Consider the following 25,345-nt stretch of genomic DNA (forward strand, 5'->3'; position numbering starts at 1 on the left):
CATTTACATTTGTCCCTCTGCTCAGTGTTTTGGGTTAATGTCATCACTGCAGTTCAGTAACAGATTCAGAGAAAGAGAAAGAGAAAGTGAAACTCAACCTCTTTAAACAACAGTATATTTATTGAGCTTTGTGAACACATCTGATACTCACAGGTAAGAGATAGAAATATAAGAGAGATTGTGCTGAACAGGTTTCTAAACATGTTTTGTAAGGCAAAGTATGGCGTTTCTGTCATTTTGTCACATGAGAGAAAGACTAATGGGCCGTTTACACGACACAGTTTTCAAGTAGTTAGCTATATGGCAAAAAATGACGGAGCATTTTATGTTTCCGCTGTTTGATCCCGCCGGTGTCTCACACACACACAGCATATTCAACCACTGAAAACGTGACATCGCAGCCTGTTTATTATCAAAATAAAGTACAGTCAAACAACTAATACAAATTTACACTGCTCAGTCCGTAGCACAGTCCGTGCCGTTCTGCGTGAGCACCGTTTCAATTTGGTGTTGCTAATGGGGAGGATGATTTTTTTTTTCTATCGATATTGGAACGCGCGTGAAGTAGCCTACAAAGTAAGGTTTAAATAATATATAACAGTTTAGCATCAAAATACGTTGCGAATATGGAAACATTTGGATTCGTGCCGAATGAGAGAGGTAGGCTGCGTGAGAACTTTCACTTTTGCTTTGAATTAATTCGTTTTGGCTTGTTTAGCTATTTATAAGCCTGTTTTTCATTCTTGTTCTGTTCTGAATAGGCCTACCATTAAATTTAGATTTGTTGTTGAGTGAGGGGAACTAAGACAGGGAATAGCTAGCCTATAGTTATAGTGTTAAAACACGCTTTATTTACCGGTATTATTTCTGAATATAATGCGACTTATACGTGACTTATGTTTTTTTTTTTATTCTCTCTCAAAAAACAACAACAACAACAAAAAAACATTATATAGCCTATATTGTAAATGGTTGTATATAAGCATATGGGTCGCGTCAATTTAAAAAGAAAAAGATAGGGTTGCGCTCAAAAATGCAGAAATAAGCCATAATTTTGTTTTATTTGTAACTCTATGGTAGATTATACAGTTATAATTTCTAACACATTACACACATTACAATGGTGTCCTATGGGATTAAATTCCCGCCTAAAGTATTGCGGTCACGGATCAAAAAATAATAAGCAAGAATCCAAAATTTAAAAACACATGTAAAAATATACTGATACAAACTGAAACAAATAATGCAAAATGATCAGAATAGCAAACAACGTGGTCAAGGATCAAAATATAATAAGCGTGAATAGAAAAATTAAAAGCGCATTTAAAAAATAACAAGCATGAATCAAAACTTTAAACACATTAACAATTATAATGCACAAATCTTAAACTTGTGTTTATGTGTTCTTAAAAGTTGTTTTCCTTGGTTTTATTACTCTGTACTTTGTGCTTTCTTACATTTTCTGCTCATATTTTACTCTTTTGTACGCTTGTGCCGTCTTGTTATGATTGTTAATCTTCATGTTCATAACATATGGTATTTGGTGTTAAAATATTACTTGGCTGATGATGCTAATATGCTAAGGCTACTATAGCTAATATACTTCTTAATTGTTGTTGTTAAATGATCTTAGGTAACCTGGTAAATTAATTCTAAGACTGAATGTATCATTTCTGCATTGACAATGATAGTGTTACAGAGGAGATAGCTACAGTAACCAGGTGGATTTGATATGCAGTGATCTATTTACATACTTATTGTGTTTATTTACATAACTACATAATTGCATAATACTATAAGATTAATGTTTTAAATATAGCTTTAAAAATGAAATTATATATCAAGGATAGGCAACATCAGTTTTGGAGTGCCGCTGTCCTGCAGAGTTTAGCTCCAACCCAGATAAAAATTAAAAAAAAAAAATCTCACCTATCTGTAGTATTAATAATCCTGAAGACACTGACTAACTGCTTAAGGTGTGTTTGATTAGGGTTAAAGCTAAACTCTGCACTCCAGGACCGACACTGCCCATCTATGTTATAGAAAAATGGCCAGTAGGTGGCAGCAATTTACTGTCTTTACGAATGAGTCATTCATTCAAACGTCTCATTCAAATGGGAATACACTGCTGTGTTGCTCGGAGAGGAGCGACACTGTTCTGCTGGTCCTTTTTTTTTGATACTCCTTTCATCAAAATAGGGCAAAAACACACTCAAAATTAACTTGATTGTTATATTGATTTATATAACAGCTCAATAAACATTTGCAATTGCTCTAATTGCAGTTTACAATTACGAGCAATATACAATGATCTAAATAACTGCGATTACATAGCTTACTTTAACTGTAATTCACGAGCAAATATTAGTAAGGTAGGGTTCATATATTCTCTTGTGCAAAAGACAGGAACTGAAGAGGCAACAAGCAAGCATATATTATTTTTATTATTATATGAATACTAAAAATATCTAACAGTAATATAACAGGTATAGACAAGCCAGGCACACATAAGTGAGGTTGCGAGGCTGGTGCATAATGGCAGTTGCGTTTCGCGGTGCCAGGTCCAGTGGTAGGAGCATTAAAGGTGAAATATAACAGTGATGGATCATCAGACAACTGTGACAGGTTGTCGTTAGGATGGTGAATTTAACAATAATAAAAAAAAAAAAATAAAAAAAACCAACATCGCCAGGTAGACGTATATATACCAGTGACAGGTCGAGTTGCAGACATAACAGTGTCCTACCATGGAAAGATTTTATCCCAGCTCGGAAATTGCCAGCTGTGACGGTTATCTTCCCCTGTATAAGTGTGAGCATCAGTAGCCATGAGTCGCATTGGAGTGACATCAAGCGTACAAAAGAGTAAAATATGAGCAGAAAATGTAAGAGAGCAAAAAATAGAGTAATAAAACCAAGGAAAACAACTTTTAAGAACACATAAACACAAGTTTAACATGTGTGCAATATAATTTTTAATGTGTTAAATGTGTTTTTTTTTTTGTGTTTTTTTATAAATGTACTTTTAATTTTTCTATTCACGCTTATTATATTTTGGTCCTTGACCACATTGTTTGCTATTCTGATCATTGTGCATTATTTGCTTCAGTTTGTGCAATATATTCATGCGTTTTTTTTTTTTATATTATATATATATATATATATATATATATATATATATGATTCAAAACTCAAAGGAAACACTTCTCCATTTTAAGCATATCGTTGTTGTGTAAATGTACTCTACAGATAGAGGAAGTAAATGACAAGCAGACTGAACACAAACCTGCTATTGTAATGATGGGTCAACAGTGTGTGGATCCATTTGCAGCTTTATTAAACACAGCAGTAGTACAGACAAGGGCAGAGCAGTACCGTAAACAGGGACAGGCAAGGATCGAGGCGGGCAGCAGAGAATCAGAGTCAGGTCACAGGCAAGGATCGAGACAGGCGGCAAACAAACACAGTCCAGGGTACAGGCAAGGTTCAGGGCAGGCGACAAGGGTTCACGAGAGATCAACAGTCCGGGTAACAACAAGATAACAGCCCACAGAATAACACTCAGAAATGATCACCGTAGCAAACCAAGACTTCGCGAAAATGTGGTGCGTATGCGTGTCTTAAATAGTGTGCGTGGGATGCAGTTCAGGTGTGTGTGCAATCAGTCCCAGGAATGAGGGCCTATGGGAAATGGAGTCCGAATGGTGGAGAATCAGTATTCCGGTGATGGCTCCCTCCGGCGGTCCGGAGGATGAACCGTGGGAGCCATATTCATGACAGCTATGCTCCATCTGAAAATTTATTGTAACTAAAACCAAATTATATCACACTTGGTCATACAAAATATCTGTTGAGTTTGAATGGAAATTTTTATCTGTATCTTTCCTTTGTTAGACTGCAGTTCCTAAAAAAAAAAAAAAACATGAAGAGAAGAAGAACAATGGCAAATTCTTCCTCAGCTGGGAGTATAGATGTTTCTCCATGTGAGTCAATAACCAATCATATCTATATGAAATTTTAACTTGAAAGTAACCTGTTGTCTAGATTCAAGCTCTGTCAGTTCTGGACATTGTCTCAACAACATTTTGACATTTCACTTATACTGCATGAGATTTATCTTCATCATTTCTCTTTCCAGCGATATCATCCTCCAGTGCTCCGCTTACTAAGGAGTTTCGGTGCTCTATATGTCTGGACATATTCACTGATCCAGTCAGCACTCCATGTGGACACAACTTCTGCAAGACCTGTCTGAATAAGTGCTGGGACAACAGCCAGACCTGCAACTGTCCATATTGTAAAGAAAAATTCAAGCACAGACCTGATCTCAAGATTAATACCACACTCAGAGAGCTTGTAGATCACTATAAAAAGAAAAGTCACGAGAAAAAGCCTGAAGTTTTGTGTGACGTTTGTGATGAAAGAAAGCTGAAAGCCCTGAAGTCGTGTCTGGTTTGTCAGAGCTCTTACTGTGCAGCTCACCTGGACCCTCATTTGAGAGTGGCAGGTTTAAACAAACACAAAGTGATGGATCCTGTGAGTAATCTGGAGGACTATATATGTCAGAAACATGAGAGACCTCTGGAGCTGTTCTGTAGAGATGATCAGAGGATCGTGTGTCTGTTCTGTACTGACGGAGACCACAGGAACCACAACACTGTTTCTTTAGAAGAAGTGAGTACTATAAGTAGTAAAAATACTAAAACTTCTGTACATTCAGTGATAAATCTTTAAAAAGAGGCTGAAGGTTTGAAGATTTGGGGCTGCTATTTCTAGATCAGGCCACAAAACTGCAGCACATGTGTCAGTGCAACAAAGTGCTGTTACTTGTTTCACATGTGATTGGCCATTTACATTCAAGAATATAAAACAGAAATCTCTGTTATGATAAATGTGTCAGTGCTGTTCTCTGTTTATAGACTTGGTTGATGGTTCAAGACACGCAGCAGATGATCCAGGACAGAGTCAAGAAAATTGAAGAGATCAAACACTCAGCAGAAGTCAGAAAAGTGAGTGGTTATGGGAGGTTGCCGGGTGTTCTGGGTGTTAGATGGTTTCTTACTGGACACGTAAAACACACAGAAGATTATCCAGGGGTCAGGGACGTGCACACACATTCAGTAGACACTAATTGTCACTATAATTAGTACTTATGCATTTTAGTTCAGAACTCTATAACCATAAGGGCTAGACTAGAGTCAAAACTCTTTTTTCCCCCTCTAAATCCTTGAGTCAAGCACTACAAAATTTATATGAATATAAGATGTATATAATTTCACTATTTTATTGGAAAATTCTTCCTCCTTTTTGGATTTTCTGAAAATCACAAGTTTTTTTCACAACAAAACCCCAACTTCACTTAGACCTTGGTCCAGTTTGCATGAAACTTGGTACATATCATCTGGAGACCCCCATGACAAAACTTATCAAAATAATTTTGATACATTAAAGCATTGTGAAAATATAAGCAAACAAAATGGTCAGGTGTCACCCATTTTTGCGAATTTACCTGAATGTAATGTCCAAACTTATCAAAACTTAATATATGATACAACAGCATGTTTTGAGGACACACAAAAATTGTGTCAAATTATAGCTATAGGGTTGATACAACTAAAAACTGTTAATGCTTGTAACTCCACAGCTTGATCATCAATCAAGTTCAAATGCTTACATATGCTTTAAATATCATTTGGATAATTAAAAAAAAACCTGGCTGCCAGCAGCCAATCGAACCTCAGAAATGGCTCAAAATGGCCAGCTGATATGAAAATTTGTTTTCATGCTTCATGTTTGTTTATAGTTTCAAAATGAGGCTGTGTACCAAATCTTGTAAGAATAGTCCACAGGGTGATCTGATAATAAGCAACTTTACATTTTGCTAGTTTCGACACAAATAAATTTAAGTTTATCTGCTGTTGTAACTTTTTTCCTAAAGTTGTTAAAGGAATTTTGATGCAGTCTAACAGCAATTGCTAAAAGCCAGCCATTTAAATCAATGGGAATGAAAGCTGAAGCCCATATTTTGAGCTGCTGAAGTTTGATACACCAGATCACTGGTACACCAGAGTACAACATCAATGGCCATACTTCGGCCATCCGCATCCGCGCACCATTTAGCCCTGCGTAATTTTGTCATCTGGAGGGTTCCTGTCTGCAAACCCCATCCGCAAACCATGATGACAAAAATTACGCAGGGCTAAACGGACGACATGGATGGGTGAAGTATACTTTGGCCTTGATGTTGTCCACCAGAGAGCCACAGGATACAAAATCCTGTTTGGTCTCATATAAAATCTGAAATGGTTCAAAAAATTGAAAAATGCATACTAATTCATTACAGTTTATTATAGCCAAATAGAGTTTAATCAGTTAAATTAATTGAATCAGTTAGACAATAGAGTTCAAACAATAAATGTTGTTTAATGTTTATATCCTAATGATTTTGAAAACATATTTGTTTAAAAATGAAGTGGCAATATTACACTTCTCCTTTAATATCATATATAATACAAAACTTCCGTAAAGACATGGGCTACTTATAGATATTTGAAAAGAGACATGACAAGTGTATTACCGTTTCATCTACATAAGCCATTGGTGCTTGGACATAGATAATCTATATTTAATAACTAGTAATTTGTTGATTACCTTGGCCCCCAGAGAAACACAGAGAAGGAGAAAGCAGCCCGTGTTGAGCTCTTCACTGATCTCAAGCGCTCCATTGAGAGATGTCAGACTGAACTGCTGAAGATGATGGAGGAACAGCAGAAAGCAGCAAAGAAACAGGAGCAAGAGCTGATTAAAGAGCTGGAGCAGGAGATCACTGAGCTAAAGATGAGAAACACTGAGCTGGAGCAGCTCTCACACACTGAAGGTCACCTCCACCTCCTACAGGTCAGTCAACATCTCTCTGATCAATGATAATGCTGTATATGACACCAGAACACTCCAGGTGAAAAAAACTTGAAGTGCTCTATTTTCTCACACTTTTACTTAATATACTAAAAGTTCTTTTTTTAGTACTTCTTAAGATAATCTTAAGAACATCTAAGTATACTCAACTGTGCTATTTTGAGACACCATTAATATGAACTAAAATGTGCTTTTAACATACTATCTCTGTATTAAAAAAAATGTATTTAGTTACCAGTTGTAGTGCACTTGAACCCATCTTTCATACACTTTCTTTTCATACACAGCTTCAAGTGAACTTAGGATTATCTTAAGAAGTACTAAAGAGGAATTTTTAGTATATTAAGTACAAAATTAGTGTGCAAAAATAGAGCACTTTAAGTATGGAAGTGTACTTTTTTTTTTTTTTTTACCTGGGACTCCTCATGCTAAACGATTTCTCCTCTCTCCTGCTGTAGATTTACTCATCCCAGTGCAACCCTAGAAAAAACAGGAACTGGCCTGAGATCAGTATGAAGACTGATGAGAGTCTGGAGACTCTGAGAGCTCTGACTCAACTGAAGGACACTTTACAGAAGAAGACTGTGCAAACTGGTACGTCAATATCAAATACACCATACAGATACATAAATTCATCATCTTTTAATTTCAGTAATGTAGAATTAGTCTGAAATTAGAGAAGTATGTGATAATGTCTTTGTGGCTCATTATCATCACCTCACAGTTCTTCTTGAAGAAAGCAGGTCATTTTCAGCTCTAATTTCAGAAAACATGTCAAACATGTATAAAATATTAAGAGAAACTTTCGTTTTTTATTAACCTTGTGATTATTTGCCCGTTCAGTTGTTCCATCAATATTTTATGAATACATTTCCTAAGGGTGTTCATAGTTGTGTGGTGCAGGTATGACATCAGAACCCGGAAGACTAATTCACTGCTTGTTCCTTCAAGATTTTATAATTTTTTGTAATTGGGTTTTATAATTGGGTTTATAATTGTTGCTGGGTTTTCAATTTATGAGTAGAATAAAGACTGTAAGGACCACCCAATGGCCCCGTGACGGAATTTAGAGGCATGGGTGAAGGTATAATGCATGTAGGTATTTTAAATTCACTTACTTTATTAATTTTTTTTTTTTTTAGCTCCGTACTTAATCTGACTCCAATTTCAAATCATTAAGGTTTAGACTGAGATTCCTTTTAATTTTAGTTTCATTGTTAATTTGGATATTTGATTATTATCATATCCCTTACTCTTCAATTATTATTATAATAGAGAATCAAACAATATACACATCAAATGGGATATACACATTCTTAATGAACTTTCAATTACCTCAGTCAGGGGTAAATAAGAGGGAGTAGGTAGAGGGGGATGCATAGATATGTGAGGAGAGAAATCTGGGCATGGCGGTGTCTGTGTTTTTCTGTGAGACCTCCTCTCCAGATTAGTGAGATTTATTTTTTTTTATTGCAGGTTGTTTGATCCTATGTTGTCTTAGCAGGAAAACATCTCCAGTTACTGTCCTAACCTTGGTTCCCTGAGAGGCGGGAACGAGACATTGCATCAGCTGTGCTGCGGGAACTCCTCCCCTTCTCCGATATTTCTGAATTCTTATAGGATACCGCCAGTTAAATTAACTGGCCAATTGTCACTAAGTATGCAAATTGCATGCAAATACTGACAGGGTTATGGGCAGTATATAATGTGGTGGAGTGACAATTCTGTCAGAATCACGACTGAACGCTAGACCAGCTGATCAAAGCCGAACACGGCGGCTTATGCAATGTCTCGTTCCCACCTCTCAGGCAACCGAGCTGCACTGTGGGAACTGCATTCAATCCCACTGTGGAAGCGGCGAAGGTCAGCCTGAAAAACGGGACAACGTACACCAAGCACTGAATAATACGGAATACAATTCCAACCAATAGCAGTGCATTAGGAATGCTCACAGCTGATAGGTGGAGCTAAACCAATGAACTGCCAGTTCAAGGTCACTAAAATTAGTATATTCAAACAGAATATGCGAGCAGGCGAGAGACAAGTTTCATTGTTCTAAAGTCAAAATTACTACTTACTGCATTGCAAAACAACATTTTAAATTCATAATATTAAAGAAACGTTCATACCTCCATGGACAACAGCCTTTTTGAAGTGAATTTGAAGGTGTGCATTCAACCTGTGCCGTCTGATCGATTTAAAAACACTGGGCAGTGGAAATTGTAGCAGAATGTTTTGCATCGCTGCAAATAAAGTAAAGCTGAGCCTCTCCGAATCCTAATATGCCTCTAAAAATCCACATAAACATTGGTGAGTATTAGAAAATGTAACCAATAAATAAACGTGATCGATTAAAAACATAACACAAAGAAATTTTTTACCGTGTTCTCATCTTCCGCCATTGTTTTTGTCGCTAACTCTGCCCACATACGGCGTGAGACTGTTACTCCGCCCACTTCCGGCCTCAGGCTGTTGGTCTGGCGCTGTTGTCCTCAGACTGTCATGACGTATGGTTCTGCGGTTCTGCAGTTGGTTGTTATTGGCTCGGAAAGCTATAAACTATATGTCGCACATCACAATGCTAACAAGTTAGCCAAACAACACGTACCTGCAAGAACGGGGCAAAAACGGAATGGGCGGGCCTTAGGGCTTAGTGCAGTGACACACAAGCAGTACTGGGAGCATTATCGCCACCTACTTTACTGGATGGCAAATTAAACTTACATGGGTGATGAAACTGAATTCTGTGGTCTAGTTTAGGGGTGCCCAAACCCTGTTCCTGGAGATCTACCTTCCTGCAAAGTTTGGCTCTAAACCTGATAAAACACAACTGAATCAGCTAATTAAGATCTTTAGGAGGACTTGATAAATACAGGCATGTGTGTTGAGCAGGGCTGGAGCTGAACTGCAGGAAGGTAGATCTCCAGGAACAGGGTTGGGCACCCCTGGTCTAGATGGTTCATCAGCCTTCCTAATCTAATCCTAACCTTACTCTACCAACTCACATACAATCACCCTTGATTCTTATTCCCCCAGAGACACACACACAAACGGTGCCTTAAAAGTCCCCTTTTAAATACTCACAAGATTGGGTGATTGGACAACTCACGCATTCAGGGCATACTAAAATATTTAAAGATAAACACCGCACTCCACTGTTTGTTCCACTACTTCTGCACCACTCTATTTAGCAGCTCAAGAGAAGAATTTTAAATGTTTTACCAAATCAAGGCTTTTTTTTTTTTTTTTTTTTAACAAAGCCACAAAAGCAGACTTTCAAATTGATAAACATCCTGGCTTTAAGAAAAAGATTGCTCTGTGAGATTTTATCCTGTAGTTTTTAGCAGTGCTAAGTGCTTAAAAAAAAAAAAAAAAAGACATACAGTACATTGATCAGATAAAAACATGATGCTATACCCAATTATTTAAATATGACCTCAAAGCTTGTCTGTAATTTCCCACGTAAAACATCTCAAAGATTGTTGATGTTATATTGTCATATGTCTCTACAGAGCTGAAGAGGATGCAGCAGTATGCAGGTACAGTGTGCTGTCTGACCTACAGTATACATTCATACTCACAGCTTCATTACTGCAGTACTGAATTATGTATTTAAAACATCATCATAAAATCTTTATATTGTTAAGTTGAGATTGATATTCTTTGTTTTCTCAGTGGATGTGACTCTGGATCCTGATACAGCTAATCCTTACCTCATCCTGTCTGATGATGGAAAACAAGTGAGACATGGAGACATTAGACAGAATCTCCCAGACAATAAAGAGAGATTTGAAATGTATGGAAATGTCCTGGGAAAGGAGGGATTCTCCTCTGGGAAATTTTATTTTGAGGTGAAGGGAAAGACTGACTGGTTATTAGGAGTGGCCAGAGAATCCATTAACAGGAAGGGATTGATCCCACTGAGTCCCAGTAATGGACACTGGTTGATTCAGTGTTATGGCAATGTATATAGTGCCAATGCTGATCCTCCTGTCTCTCTGCATCTGAAAGTGAAGCCGCAGCGGGTTGGTGTGTTTGTGGATTATGAGGAGGGTCTGGTCTCCTTTAATGATGTGGAGTCCAGCTCTCATATCTATTCTTTCACTGCTCAGTCTTTCTTTGGCAAACTCTATCCATTTTTTGGCCCAAGTCCATTTAATGGAGTTAAAAACTCAACTCCACTGATCATCACTCCTGTCAATTACAATAAATGAATTTATACCCCAAATAGGAAATACTTAATGAAAATAATGATACTTGTAATTAATGTTTAAAACATCAAAAATGATAAACTGCTAAACTTTTTATCCGTAAAACAACTCCGATGGACTGTAATAAAGTGTGCGCGCTCTCCATGAACAGTATCGCCCCGGAGAGGATCACGTACAGTTTTAACTGATCCATCCTTCAGTAATAACTTCAACCACGGTGTCCTCAGTGACTCAGATGGCTATATGAGGCTCCATATAGTCTATGGAGCCTTGTATGTTCGCTGGTACATCCAACAAAAGAACATTTGTAATGTTTTTTTGCCACAGGCATTGTATATCTCTAGCTGATACAGCGAGTACACAGTTTAAACTTTTTTTGTTTCAAGTTTAAAGTTGTGTTTACTGATACATGCATCAAAAAAAAAAAAAAAGCTGCTATCTTCTGTGTGTACATTAATAATTAATAAATACGTGATTCACGTGTGTTCACTTTACATTAAGGTTCACTTTCACAGATTATTAATGTTTATAACTCATGAATAAATGGTTCACATGTGTTTACTTTACATTAATGTTCACTTCACTTTCACAGGTTATTAATGTTTATAACTCATGACTAAATGGTTCACAGGTTTCCACTTTACATTAAGGTTCACTTTCACAGGTTATTAATGGTTATAACTCATGAATAAATGGTTCACATGTGTTCACTTTGCATTAAAGTTCACTTTCACAGGTTATTCATGTTTATAACTCATGAATAAATGGTTCACATGTGTTCACTTTACATTAAGGTTCACTTTCACAGGTTATTAACGTTTATAACTCATTAATAAATGGTTCACATGTGTTCACTTTACATTAAGGCTCACTTTCACAGGTTATTAATGTTTATAACTCATGAATAAATGGTTCACATGTGTTCACTTTGCATTAAAGTTCACTTTCACGGGTTATTCATGTTTATAACTCATGAATAAATGGTTCACATGTGTTCACTTTACATTAAGGTTCACTTTCACAGGTTATTAACATTTATAACTCATTAATAAATGGTTCACATGTGTTCACTTTACATTAAGGCTCACTTTCACAGGTTATTAACATTTATAACTCATGAATAAATGGTTCACATGTGTTCAGTTTACATTGAGGTTCACTTTCACAGGTTATTAACATTTATAACTCATTAATAAATGGTTCACATGTGTTCACTTTACATTAAGGTTCACATTTGGGGCGATGAATCGGTTCTCCAATTTGATCAAAGGAAGAATTTATGTTTTGTTAAGATGGCTCTGATAGCAGCAAAGACATGTATAGCTATACATTGGAAATCAGAAGAACCACCCAGTCATGCTGTATGGCTTAGAGAACTTTTGTCCTATGTGCCTGTGGAAAAAATAATGTAGAATCTGGAGCTTTTAACCTCTGGTGATAGCCTCTCCTCCTAGGGGTCAGTGGGCCAATCATACTCAAGCTTTTGGCAAGAAAGTTTTATGATCCTTTGTCTTGAACAGACCGTTTGCATATGTAACTGGATTGGTTACAGATGAAGACACTATTAAAGTTTCTTGAAATACTAATATGTTGCATAGGTATCAACATATATACATGAGCATTTAAATCTTCAAATTCCATCTCATAGACACCAAACATGGCATAGGTGAGGTTAACTGTTGGTTCTATCATAAACATGCATAAAACAAAATACCATACAAAAGACACTTTATAAGACAGTTATAATCATACACACAATGTCCTGGGATGCATGTTCATTTATAGAACAGTTTGTCTATAAATTAATGCAGGAAAGTCTGTTTTAAGGGCTATGGGTTTTCCCATGGCATCTGCTTTTCCATGTGGCAACAGTTCAGAGCAATAAACCACCTTATCAGTCGGTATCCATGGTTACTGAGGCCCTTGCCCAAGTTGGTCTTTGGGGGATGGGTCCATAGACCCTTGATGGGAGAGTGAGTTTGCTGGTTTATTCATTAACTATAATGAATAATTTGTGTGTCTGATTGGTCTAGAAGCTACAATATTTTCTCGTTATTCTACACTGAAAAAAATTATTTATGCTGCTTGTTCAAATTACTTAATTAAATGAGCTAAAGCAACACAATTCCTACACATTTTGTCCTAACTTAATTTCATCGTGTTTAATCCATGTAAATAGATCTAGTATTGAAGTTTACTTAATCCGTTTGTGTTGGGATTACATGAATGAATTTTGTTCAGTTAACTGAAAATGGGCGGTGCTTGTTAGTTCCCATCATGCATTGCATATGGCTGGATAAAGAGATAAAAGGTTTAAAAATTTGATGTTAATTTATGTGTTTTGCTGTAAGATGAAAACGGAGGATGCTTGATAGTGTTCAGTGTTCACTTCTATTGCAATTATTAGAATGTTTTAAATTTCACTGGGTTACCATTGTATAGAAGAGTGGGGCATTTGCTTAGGCTGTGGACTCGTGCTTCATATTCAAGTTCAGCTTTGAGCTGAAAGCTAATATTTAATGTGCTAGTGTGTGCGCTATTGTTAGCTAATAGGCTGTTGACTATTATAGTCAAGTCTAATGAATCAATCATGTAACACATATATGAAGTTGAATTGAATGAAAGAACATATTGGATGAGTAGATGTTTTGAAAGAATGAATCATGAATCGATGAACCTTACAAAATTCACTTTAAGACTACTTAATTGGATCACTTAAAAATTACTTAATTTCATCATGTTGAATTTATATTAACAAATTATATATGTATAACTTAATTGATTCATGTGGGACCGATGTACACTATTATATCATGTAAATTCAACACACTTTTTTTTTCAGTGTATTTTCTCTGTAAATGTCGCAATGATGTACATAAAGAGAATATTTGAGACCAGTGGCTTAACTTAGTAATGACGGGCCCCCTCCACAGTTATGAAGCACATACAAACACACACACTGCGTGTCTAGAAGGGAACTCATATAAGCGAATTTGTGTGCCTAACCTACTTAATTTAGACCAACTAAAATTATCTTCAGTTTCTTATATTAAATTGTACAACTCCAACACATACACACACACACACACACACACACTGCTAAGTTCTTGTTTGCTTTGGGGTAAAAATAATTTTTGAAACAGTGCACAGCATAAATGAGTACACCCCCTCTGAAACATCTGAAAGTCAGCACTTACTCAATTACTTAGAAGCAATGTTAGGGTTCTTTAGAGATATAATGTTCCAGCAAGTCTGCTTAATCAATTACCAAAGAAGCATGTCAAAATTATTCAGGAAAATAAGATTTTCTTATCAAGGTGATAAAATGTTGTGTAGCAAAAATGAGTGCACCCTCCTAAAAGTTACTAAATAAAAGGAAATAAAAATTTTCTGGTGTTTAAGGCAATGTTTGATCAACAGGTAAGTATGTTGAACCAAAACATTTAAAGGGTTAGTTCACCCAAAAATAATGTCATTTATTACTCACCCTCATGTCGTTCTACACCCGTAAGGCCTTCATTCATCTTCAGAACACAAATTAAGATATTTTGATTAAATCCGATGGCTCAGTGAGGCCTGCATTCAAAGCAATGACACTTCCTCTCTCAAGATCCATAAAGGTACTAAAAACATATTTAAAACAGTTCATGTGAGTTCAGTGGTTCTACCTTAATATTATAAAGCGACGAGAATACTTTTTGTGCGTCAAAAAAACAAAATAACGACTTTTCAACAATATAGTGATGGGCCAATTTCAAAACACTGCTTCGGAGCTTTACGAGTTGAATCAGTGACTCGGAGCGCCAAAGTCAAGTGATTTCAGCAGTTTAGCCGTTTGATAGGAGATCAGAGTCACTGATTTGATTCGTAAAGCTCCAAAGCAGCGTTTTGAAATCGGGCCTTCACTATATTGTTGAAAAGTCGTTATTTTGTTTTTTTGGAGCACAAAAAGTATTCTCATCGCTTTATAATATTAAAGTGGAACCACTGAACTCTCATGAACTGTTTTAAATATGTTTTTAGTACATTTATGGATTTGAGAGAGGAAGTGTCATTGCTCAGAGGGTGTGTACGCATTTATGCTGTGCACTGTACCTTCGCAGTGTTACTGTAAATGAACATCCAGAGTCCACACTTCATAAACTTCATAAAACATTTTTGAAAGTTTTGAAATTTGAGTTTTGAAAATGACATGTGATGACATGTGATCTTGGTCTATCCCTCACAGCCTCATTTTCATCTATGTAAAACCTATATGGCATACAAATGACATATACAAGGCTGTGCTGCAGTTAAGCCAATATCATTCAGATCCGCCACCATTCCTGTATTCAACACTGGCTTTTTACAATCCAATCTTTTATATGTGATAAGCCATTTAATTCTGAAGCTCCTAAAATACATTAAAATAATAATGGCTTTATAGAGCAGACATTGTTCTTAGGTTATGGAATCTTTAGCATCTCTCAAAAAATGTCACTGGTGATTGAGGGGTGACAGAATGGCAGATTAAAATGACCTAAAGTGGACAGGCAGATGAATGGATTCATCATCTTTTGGTCACACCTTTAAATCAATTTTAGAATGAGGAGGATATAGTGCACACATACACACACACCCACTAATGACACAATGGTTGTCTCTATAGAGAACAGACCAAGGAGAAGATCTCTGATTGAGCTGCTGCCTCTCATTAGCAGGGTGGCCAGTCAACTGTCAGTCCTAATATTTAAAATGCACCATGTCCGATCGGTGCTATTAGACATGATACAGTCCCTCTTAATTTTTCTGTTTACTGCATTGCTCAAGGACATTATTCTTTCCATTAAAATCGATATACACCACATATTTTACTGGGATTTTAGCTACTATGATTATGAGCTCAATTGCATAAACTTGATTTAAGTATTGTGTTTAAATGAGGTAAAGTTTAATCGCAAAATTGCCCAAATCTCACATTATGAGGGTGCATTTAAATGTAGCCTAGTCAATGATATCAAAACAAGCATAAGAACTGTGTATAAAAAGACTTTTAGTAAATCTCTCTGTGTGCTTGACAGTTTGAATTTTGGGCTTTTCTGTCCCTTCTCCAAAATGAGGCCGGCTCATTCATCATCTCCCCCAGGAAAGATGTTTCTTGTGTCCCCTGTTGCCCCTTAAATCCGCCTGGCCACCACTACATCCACCTAGTCCAGCCAGCTTGACACACTCATAATGATGATGAAGTGGGCCTCACACATTTCTGTGTGTGTGCAAAAGAAAACCCAACAGAGAATGAATGTGAGAGGGGCAGATACATACAGTAACAGTCAAACATCTGGACACACCTAACCGAATGCTTGTTTTTGAGTTCTGCAAGCATGTGTGTGCAGTGGATTTTTTTTAATCAATACTTCAATCTGGGGCAACATCAAATGCTTCTCAGTTTGATTAGCAAATGAAAGTGATACAAAACCACACATTTCAGTGTTTCTACTATCTGGTTAAGGTATTAATTTGCAATAAGCGGTAAGTGAGTTCAACCAAAAAAAAAAAAAAACCCTATACCAAAACAAACAAACAAACAAATAATATAATATATGTTTATTTCTCCCTAATCAAACACACCCCATTCAACTTATTAGCTCCTTAGTAGAGACTTAGAAGATCTGAAATGGGCCTAAAAGATCAGGATTAGGAGTCACTGACTGAACTAGAGAACTAGAGCAGTGGTTCTTAAAGGATTAGTTCACTTTAAAATGAAAATTACCCCAAGAATTACTCACCCTCAAGCCATCCTTAGGTGTATATGACTTTCTTTTTTCTGATGAACACAATCTGAGATATATTAATAAATATCCTGATGCATCAAAGCTTTATGGCAATAAACAGGACCAACGAGTATGAAGCTGAAGAAAGTGCATCCATCCATCATAAACGTACTCCACACGGCTCCGGGGGGTTAATAAAGGCCTTCTAAAGCGAAGTGATGCGTTTGTGTAAGAAAAATATCCATATTTATGGAGCCCTGGACATGACATGCAGGAAAAAAATAGTAGGCTAAATCACGCACGATTTACTAATTCGTTCCCTCGATTTACTAAAACGTGTGCACGATTTACTATTTCGTTCCCTCGATTTATAAATCATGCGCATGATTTATAAATTGAGGGAACGAAATAGTAAATTGAGGGAACCAATTAGTAAATCATGCGCACGATTTAATTTTTTATCTTGCATGTCCTGTGCGGGGCTCCGTAGATATATTAACAAGTTATGAAGTAAAATATCTAGCTTCCGTCAGAACACTTTCCGTATTCAACGCCTCTCGCAGTTCAAAATGCTTACACTAAGTCCTACGCCTTCCGTATTCAACTTACGAAAAAAGCAAGTTTTTTACTTACTAAGCAAGTATTCAACTTACTTTTTTCGTAAGATGAATACGGAAGGCTGTGTGGAGTACATTTATGATGGATGGATGCACTTTCTTGAGCTTCATACTTGTTGGTCCCGTTCACTTCCATTATAAAGCTTGGATGCTTCAGGATATTTATTAATATAACTCCAATTGTGTTCTTCAGAAAGAAGAAAGTCATATACATGGCTTGAGGATGAGTAAAGCTTGGGGTAATTTTCATTTTAAAGTGAACTAATCCTTTAAACTTTGTCCTGGGGACCGAGTGAGATCTGTATATTTTGTTGGTCCCCCTTATCTGACACACCCAGTTCAGTTCATGGAGATCTCTGCTAACTAGCTGATGATTTGAATCAGGTGTGTTAAATAAGGGAGACATATAAAACGTGATGTGGATCAGGAATAAGAACCACTGAAACTGAGGGAACCAGTCTATCTATCTATCTATCTATCTATCTATCTATCTATCTATCTGTCTGTCTATCTGTCCATCATTGTATTGCTCTGAATCTAGACATCTATCAAGTGCAGGTTCTGCTCCGACCCAAATGAAACACAATGGAACAAGCTAATCAAAGTCTTCAGGATTAGACCTACTAGAAGGTTGCAGGTTGGTGAATTTAATCAAGGTTGGAGGTAAACTGCAGGATCTCAAGAGCCAGAGTTGAGAAGTGAGAACCTCTCTACTTACATCTAAACGTGAATACCATCTGAGCGCGAGAATTATTGAAGCTCTGCTGTAGATTGACACAGTAGTCCATTACGTAGTTTATCGCTCTCCGGCTCTTTTCTCAGCGCAGCTGATGCTGCAGCAGTACTGTGTGTGCAGACGGTGAAACGCGCATGGTAGTGAGAGGACTCGGCAGTAGGGGGACCTCCTATCCACCGCAACCCGGGCTTTAATTCCGTTCACACTGCGAGACCCCAACAGAGTCCACCGCTGAGATCCACGCACCCTCCACTGTTACGGATTAAATGCTTTTACCAGGCTGTTTTCCCGAGAAACTGTGTTTATCCGCGCCTTGAAACTCTCGAGGTAAGGAGCGTGCACATAATTGACAGCTTAGTTTCATGCAATTGTTGGACGCTGTGCGTGCTTTTGCTTGGCTCGCGCGCTGGTTTGGACGCAGGCTACTGCAAAGATGATTTCCAGTAGGTAGATTAAAGCATATATCAGTGGTGTCATTATGTGTTATTGTTTCATCTCTCACTGTTTTATCTGGTGGGAAAGCGGTTTAATTCTCAACATGCCACTGCAATCGATCCTACGGCTGCGGGGAATTTGGACCGCACTCAAGTGACCATAAGGAGCGTCAGTGAACTGTTGATTGTGAGACTGTTTAAGTCTGATCGTTGAATTTTAGACGTAGAACGAGGATGGATGTATCATATTAAACACACAGATTGACTTTAAAGTGTTTTATGCGTTTAGGCTTTTGGAGCGTCAAGATAGGAACGTGGAAAGGGAGAAGTTATTACGCACAAATTCGAGTGCATAAGCATAACACGTCATAGTAAATAAATCGTCCTGTTTTGACAACATTAACTGTATCCAGACTCAGGCAATTATGACGTCACGTAGTGTTGCGTTATAGTGCGTAACTGCACTGACAGCCGCGCGGCAATGTGTATGTTAATGTACATATAACTGCTTATTCTGTAACTCTTTCATACTAACACTCATTGTGGAGCAACAAACACTGTTTGTAATTACAGGATACATATTCGACACAACTTCTATAATAAAAACATTTTAATTGTAAGTTACATGGCCTTATACAGTAACAAAATTATATATGCAATTTACCTATAAATTATTTATTACATACAAATTATATAGTACGAATAACCTTATAATTTAAGTAAACATTTACATTTAACAAGACAATATATTAATTATATATTAAAGCTAATAAAAGGTGTCAAAACTGTAAAAAGTACAGTATACTGAGTTCTGTGTGCCCGGAAATCACAAAAAACTTGTGAATTTAGATCAAAGCAAGTAACAACCAATTTTTTTGCTAGAAAATACCCAAACAAACAAACAAAAAATCTAACAAACAACAACAAAAAAACAATAGGGGACTGAATAGGGGCCCCATGAATTTGTAAAAGTATGACAATACATGATGTGTTCTTACTAAAATGGCTTTTGATCTGGAATGAGATTTTAGCTCTGTTACTATGTGTATCCAGTACAGATGGTTCGGCGTTGTAATTGTAAATGGAAGTGAAAGAATGGAAGTGAATAAGATATGTGACAGGTTTCTAAAAGACAAAAATTCAGCACAGGAACACATGCGTTTGTTTTCCTATCATGGTGCTGACTTTCCATTGACTTCTGTTGTTTTTTACTAATGTGATGATATTTTTTACATCCTAACCTAAACATAACCCTCACAAAAAACATTTAGCATTTTACATTTTTATTAGCCTAAGACATTTAAGTTGAAGCCATTTTCCTCATGGAGACTGTTGGCTATTTACACTCTGAACAGGATTCAGAGCTGTGCGTGTATTTGTGTATGAGACAGAGAAAGATCTTCTACCTCCACAGACAGATGCTTCATTCCTAGATTGCTTGCATAGAATCTGTAGCTGCCAGGCTGACCGTCACACCTTCTCCTCATCTCTTCATCTGTCAGACAAAACAGTTTGAGTATCAAATTCTTCCACTCTTTATAGCCATGTTTTTTAAGTGTGAGTGGTAATATGGTGGCCAGTCCAGTTCTATAGAATGCACTGGGACTTGATGTGTTTCATACTCAAATATATAAATGGCCATCTGTACTCTATCTTGAGTAAATTGCTTTTTTTCCTCCATAAATGTGCATTTGGGGGGTTGTGTTTATTTGTGATGTGCACACACACACACACACACACACACTCAAGCATGTCACACACAGCGTTTCTGGACTCGCTTCTTATGCTGCAGGGGATTCAAATATATATTTTAAATCCTTTAGTTTCAACCTAACAGCTACAGTTATCTATCTATCTATCTATCTATCTATCTATCTATCTATCTATCCTAGTGATAGTTCATCTGGCTGCCTGCAGACATGGTCATCAATAATGAATGTTTTTCTGATTGGACCATCTCTGTGTGGCACATGGCAGTAATGAGACTTTTTAAATAATAAACCAAACTGGCAGGAGATTTGGTTTTTAGCATGTGTTTTCAAATGAGTGTATGTGAACATCTTTGTGTAACAGAGAATGAGAGTAAGAAATACTTCCTGTCATACCGTAACTTCACACAAAAATAGTTTTAGAAGCCTTTTTATTAAATATTAAGGAGTGTTGAAAAGATAGAGATATATTAACATAGAATATTAACACCTTACATGGTATTTTATTTGTAGATCTTTATGCTTGTGTGTTAATGTAAAAAAAAAAAGTGCTTTTATGGGTGCTGCCCTTGTATTGAATAATCGTAACTGTATGTGTGTAGTCTTATGCCTTGTATTCAGTGATTGTTTTTCATCTTCTTCACAGTGCCTGCAGCTACACCGATAGGTGTTACTGTACTTTAGTCTCCGCATAGCCCCTGCCTTAGGGCAGATCTCATACGATCTTCTCTTCGCTGTAGTGTGCACTTCAAATCAGATGTCAGGCCCTCTACCAGTAGTGTGTACTTCAAGCCTATTGGGTGGTAAATTCATGCCCTAATCATCCTTTTCAGCACAGTCTTACATCAGAAGTGTAGAGCCCTTTATCACAGATGAGAAATACATTTCAGTCCTGCAGGACCCTGCAGCTGAGCTCTGGAGCATGACACAGGCAGCCAGGACCCTCTCCCAGCATTCCCAGATACTTTTTTCCTTTAGCGTTCTCTTCTGCTGCTTCTGGAGCAGAGGAGAGGAGCTGCCCAAGGGAGGCCATCTGAGCAGCCATCAGTCTCTTATTTCAGAATGATGGAGGAGAATTTAGAAAAGGTGGAATAAAGGACAAGTGTGGCTTTGAATGTTGAGACCAGGAATTCACTGATGTGAATTACAATCACAAGTCCTTTTTGGGCTTTTTATTAGACAGGAAAGTGAATGATGACATAAAATGATTGAGAAGAAAGAAGAGGAATGAAATATGTTCAATATGTGATGCAGAAGTATTCAAATTGAAGGGGAAACTGAGGGGCCCAGACTTCTATAAGAACCAAAAATTTAAATTTTGGGTTTGTTTCGTTAATTTAAAAATTAAAAAAAAGTCTTACCGTCAATAAATTATATTTGAAACATTTCATTGGGGTGCAAAAAGTGTTTTTCATTGAAAAATTTTCAAGTGCTGGGCACAAAGAAATGGTGGATCTGTTTCAAATGATAAAAGTAAAATTACAAATCTTTGGTCATATGCCGAAGATAAGTATACTATAATTATCTCCATGTTGACCACTGACCTCTGCTGAATAGGGCTGGGAATTGCCATAGACTTTCTGATTCAATATTACAATATATAATATGTATTGTGATTTATTCTAAAAATGCATGAAGCATTATATACTTTTTTACTCTCAATGTCCAGGATGTAAATTTCTGATTAACTTTAAATATTTATTTATATATTTTTTTAAATAATAAAAAATTATACTATTATACTTTTAAATACTAATAAAATAGAGTTTTTACAATTGCTAGGGCCAATTTCTGGTGTTAGTCTTTCAATTTCATTACCATTTATAAAGTGCAACAGTTGGGTTCCAGAAGAAACTCCATAGGGAAATTTATTTTTAATGATAACTTTTTGCGACAAGCACAGCTCTTTAGCTCCACCCACTCACATAAAGCGAATGGTGTTGTGCCCGTAACAGTCAATTAAACGTTAGTTGACAAGAAGAGGCTTAGTTGATGAAATTTTAATTAGTCGATTGGTCACATAAAAAACAAAACAAACAAACAAACAAACAAAAAACACAGGAATTGGTGAAGTCACGCAGTCTGTGACAAACAGATCATTAAAACGGCTGGTCAATGTGGTAATTATGTCGGGCAGGAAATCTAAATCTATCATCGACATCAAACATGGCTTCTCACATGTAAGTAGTAGCTTAAAGGGGTACTTCACCACTGGCAAAATGGGCTTTCAATAAAACCTGGCTACCTATACAGTAATAAGGCGATTTATTTTTTTATTTTTTTATATAAAGTGTTGCTACCTGACTAGAGAAAACAGAGAAAAAAGGCTGTTGTCTTCTCTTTTGACAAAGAAAACTTCAACACCCATAATGCACCTGGCATGTTTCCATCCAAGGTCACCAGTCTGCTACGTATATGCTTAACCAGAGCCAAATACCACCTTGCTTTAATAGCAAATACTTCTTAGTAAACTTTTAGTCATAATTATGTTGACTTGTATTGTTGTTCCTGGGTGCAAAGGTGCGTTCACGACATGTCGTAATTACTGCAATTTGTGATTTCAATGTGTAAAAAGAGTTCACATCCTCATAGAGCTCGTAATTACAGCTAAGATGGGAATTGTTTGAGAGCTCCTACTTGTACAACATGACCGCTGTACCACCTGACTGCTGCAGATCCATTTAGGCGTTGAAAGTGGTGCTATAGAAACGCATAATTCCCAGTCTGAGGAAGTGAACAGCTCCGAATAGAATGTCATGTGTTGTCATCTTGAGACAACGGTAATTACGACATGGCGTGAATGCAGCACAAGAATTCAGAGTAAATGTTTAGCTGGAGTTAATTACTTTTGGTTTCCAGTGAAGGATCTAGCGCGTTGTAGGCAGTGGCTAAAGGCTGCAAAGAATCGTAAATCGTCAGTTCCGCCCAACCCCCCGAAGCAAAATGCCGTCACGTACAGGTAAGAAATCTGTTGCCATAGTGTTCCATTTTTACAATAATGCTGATTAAAGAGTAGACAAAGTACGACTAGTATTCTAGTTTGGTTTTGTTCTGTCCCTGTTTGCCAGAGTTCCTTGTCATTGCTAGTTTCCATGGTTTTTAATGAGTTACCTGTATCCTGTTGTGTTAATGAACTTCCCTTGTGTATTTAAGCCCTGAGTTTTCCTTAGTTCCTTGTCTAGTGTTAAAGTTATGTTTAAGCATGTAGTGCTTTGTTTTCCCTGATGTTCATTAAAAGTTAGTATGATCGTCTTCTTGCGTCGCTCTTGGATTATCTACTAGAGCTCACCGTAACAGAACACTAGACCTAGACAAGATTTGTCAGGCAAAAATAAAATGGATTTTATTTTATTCACGGACTATCCAGACTGCTCGATCTGCGTATTTTTTCAAACAAGCCTCAACGAGCGGTCCAAAGGCATGCCCGTGAACAGTCCTCGGTGTGTGTGTTTTATTCATCATCATTTGTCAGCATCACTGGGCATACAGTACATCCTTTAAGCAGGCCAGGGGTTATATTTATGATGTGTGTGTGGAGCGTTGTGTGTAAGGGAATGTAAACAGACAGTAATAACCCAGAGAAGACAGAAATGCACTGCCATCAGTTCACTTCAGTGGACTCACTTGGCGCTAATGAATGTGATTTTACACACAGACACGTGACTATAAGGCAGCCTTCTTTGAGATTCTCTGGCATGACTCGGCACTGTCAGCCTCACAGGCCTGATCTGTCACTACCACAACATATATACAATCAAACACAGCAAGAGAGAGCGAGAGAATGACTTTAAAAAGGAAAAATGACAGGGAATGGTGTAAAGTTTGCAAGTTAAAAATAAGAGAGAGAGAGAGAGAGAGAGAGAGAGAGAGAGAGAGAGAAAGACAGACACAGAGAAAGAGAGTACAAAGACATTTAGTGTCAGGGATTTGTTTGAAAGAGATTTTTTTTTAGCCTGTGAGATTCAGTGTATTACCCAGAGACTTTTTTAACGCTGCCTTATTGCTAATTGCGATTATCGCTTAAACGCAATTCTTAGTGCGATTATGAAATCGCAAATAGGAATAGGGATTTCCTGGAATGAGCATGTTATCTTCTTCTGTGGCAGGGCATATTTGGAGTTTCTGTGCAAGAGCGCCCTCTGGCTTTCAGATGGAGAAGGATTTACTACTGATCACAGAGCCATACAGCTCTGACAAGCTGCGCATAAAATAATCACAGCTTTTACCAAATCGCGTGCGGTTTATTCGTGATAAATCGTGCAGCCCTAATTCCTATAGTGTGTGGAGTGCCGCAATGTGACCGAGACAGCACACCACACACTAACAGATTCCATTCACAAACAACAAGAGTCCCGCCTGTGAACACAGGAAATCTCGCAAAATCTCGCAGTCAAACGTGACTTTAGAGTAAACAAACATGGTGGATGATGGGTAAGAAGAAATGGCGATAATAGTGTTTGGACTGCTTTTAACAGAAAATTTGTGAAAAAAAGAAGAAAAAGGTTTGGATGAAGTTGTGTAATGCTTCTGTCTTCCATCAGTTCACTTTCTGATTGGGTGTCGTTTCATCCACGTGACAATCTTCCCGCTTGTTAAGTCGTGACGTAAGGAACGCCGTTTCTGGGTCCAAGCCTCGACTCGTTTATGAGCGCTATTTATTCATACTAAACGTTTAACATTTTAAAAGTTAACCATTTAAAATACTTAGTCTACACAAAAGTCTCCATGCTCACAGCGTCACAGATATTAATATTTTAATGATTTATAAAATATGAATCACTGTCTGGCCATCTGGGATTTTGTTATGGAGATAAAGGTTATAATTGTTTTATAGTATTACACCACATAGTGTGTGCATATTAGCACCGTTTGTTGTTTTCTTGTGGTATGAGATAGAGCGTTTGGACCTGGAAGTGGTGCCACGTGACGTCAGACTTAACAACTGTACAGAGTGCATGTGCCCCACACACAACA

The 25,345-nt window shown here is 37.2% G+C and overlaps 2 protein-coding genes across 7 annotated transcripts in view; both read left to right on the top strand.

Moving 5' to 3' along the window:
- Window positions 1-7: 7 nt before the first annotated feature.
- LOC127505761 (E3 ubiquitin-protein ligase TRIM39-like) lies at window positions 8-11,619 on the top strand. Of its 6 annotated transcripts, none has more exons than XM_051881549.1 (9): window positions 8-153; window positions 3,628-3,803; window positions 3,894-3,982; window positions 4,138-4,673; window positions 4,919-5,008; window positions 6,663-6,896; window positions 7,373-7,508; window positions 10,427-10,453; window positions 10,590-11,619. In XM_051881549.1, the coding sequence occupies exons 2-9, from the start codon at window positions 3,751-3,753 to the stop codon at window positions 11,126-11,128; spliced, it is 1,704 nt and encodes a 567-aa protein (XP_051737509.1). In that variant the 5' UTR covers window positions 8-153; window positions 3,628-3,750; the 3' UTR covers window positions 11,129-11,619. The 6 variants fall into 6 exon arrangements, with proteins under 6 accessions (XP_051737509.1, XP_051737514.1, XP_051737510.1 ...); XM_051881550.1 differs by having other exon boundaries at window positions 23-153; window positions 3,644-3,803; XM_051881551.1 differs by having other exon boundaries at window positions 27-153; window positions 3,665-3,803.
- A 6,717-nt stretch (window positions 11,620-18,336) lies between these two features.
- The window catches only part of dlgap1b (discs, large (Drosophila) homolog-associated protein 1b), a 143,132-nt gene continuing 136,123 nt past the window's right edge, over window positions 18,337-25,345 (top strand). The window contains 1 exon segment of the mRNA XM_051882491.1: window positions 18,337-18,555. The gene's annotated coding sequence lies outside the window, so the exon portion shown is untranslated.

Source organism: Ctenopharyngodon idella, chromosome 23 (genome assembly GCF_019924925.1).
Source record: "Ctenopharyngodon idella isolate HZGC_01 chromosome 23, HZGC01, whole genome shotgun sequence".
NCBI classification, from domain to species: domain Eukaryota; kingdom Metazoa; phylum Chordata; class Actinopteri; order Cypriniformes; family Xenocyprididae; genus Ctenopharyngodon; species Ctenopharyngodon idella.

What these genes read in the sequence shown, in the direction of transcription:
- LOC127505761 (XM_051881549.1), top strand. Translation starts at nt 3,751, where the DNA reads ATGAACCGTGGGAGCCATATTCATGACAGCTATGCTCCATCTGAAAAT. An exon ending in ACACTGTTTCTTTAGAAGAA is followed by an intron (nt 4,674 to 4,918) that starts GTGAGTACTATA and finishes CTCTGTTTATAG; the next exon opens with ACTTGGTTGATGGTTCAAGA. An exon ending in GTCACCTCCACCTCCTACAG is followed by an intron (nt 6,897 to 7,372) that starts GTCAGTCAACAT and finishes CTCCTGCTGTAG; the next exon opens with ATTTACTCATCCCAGTGCAA.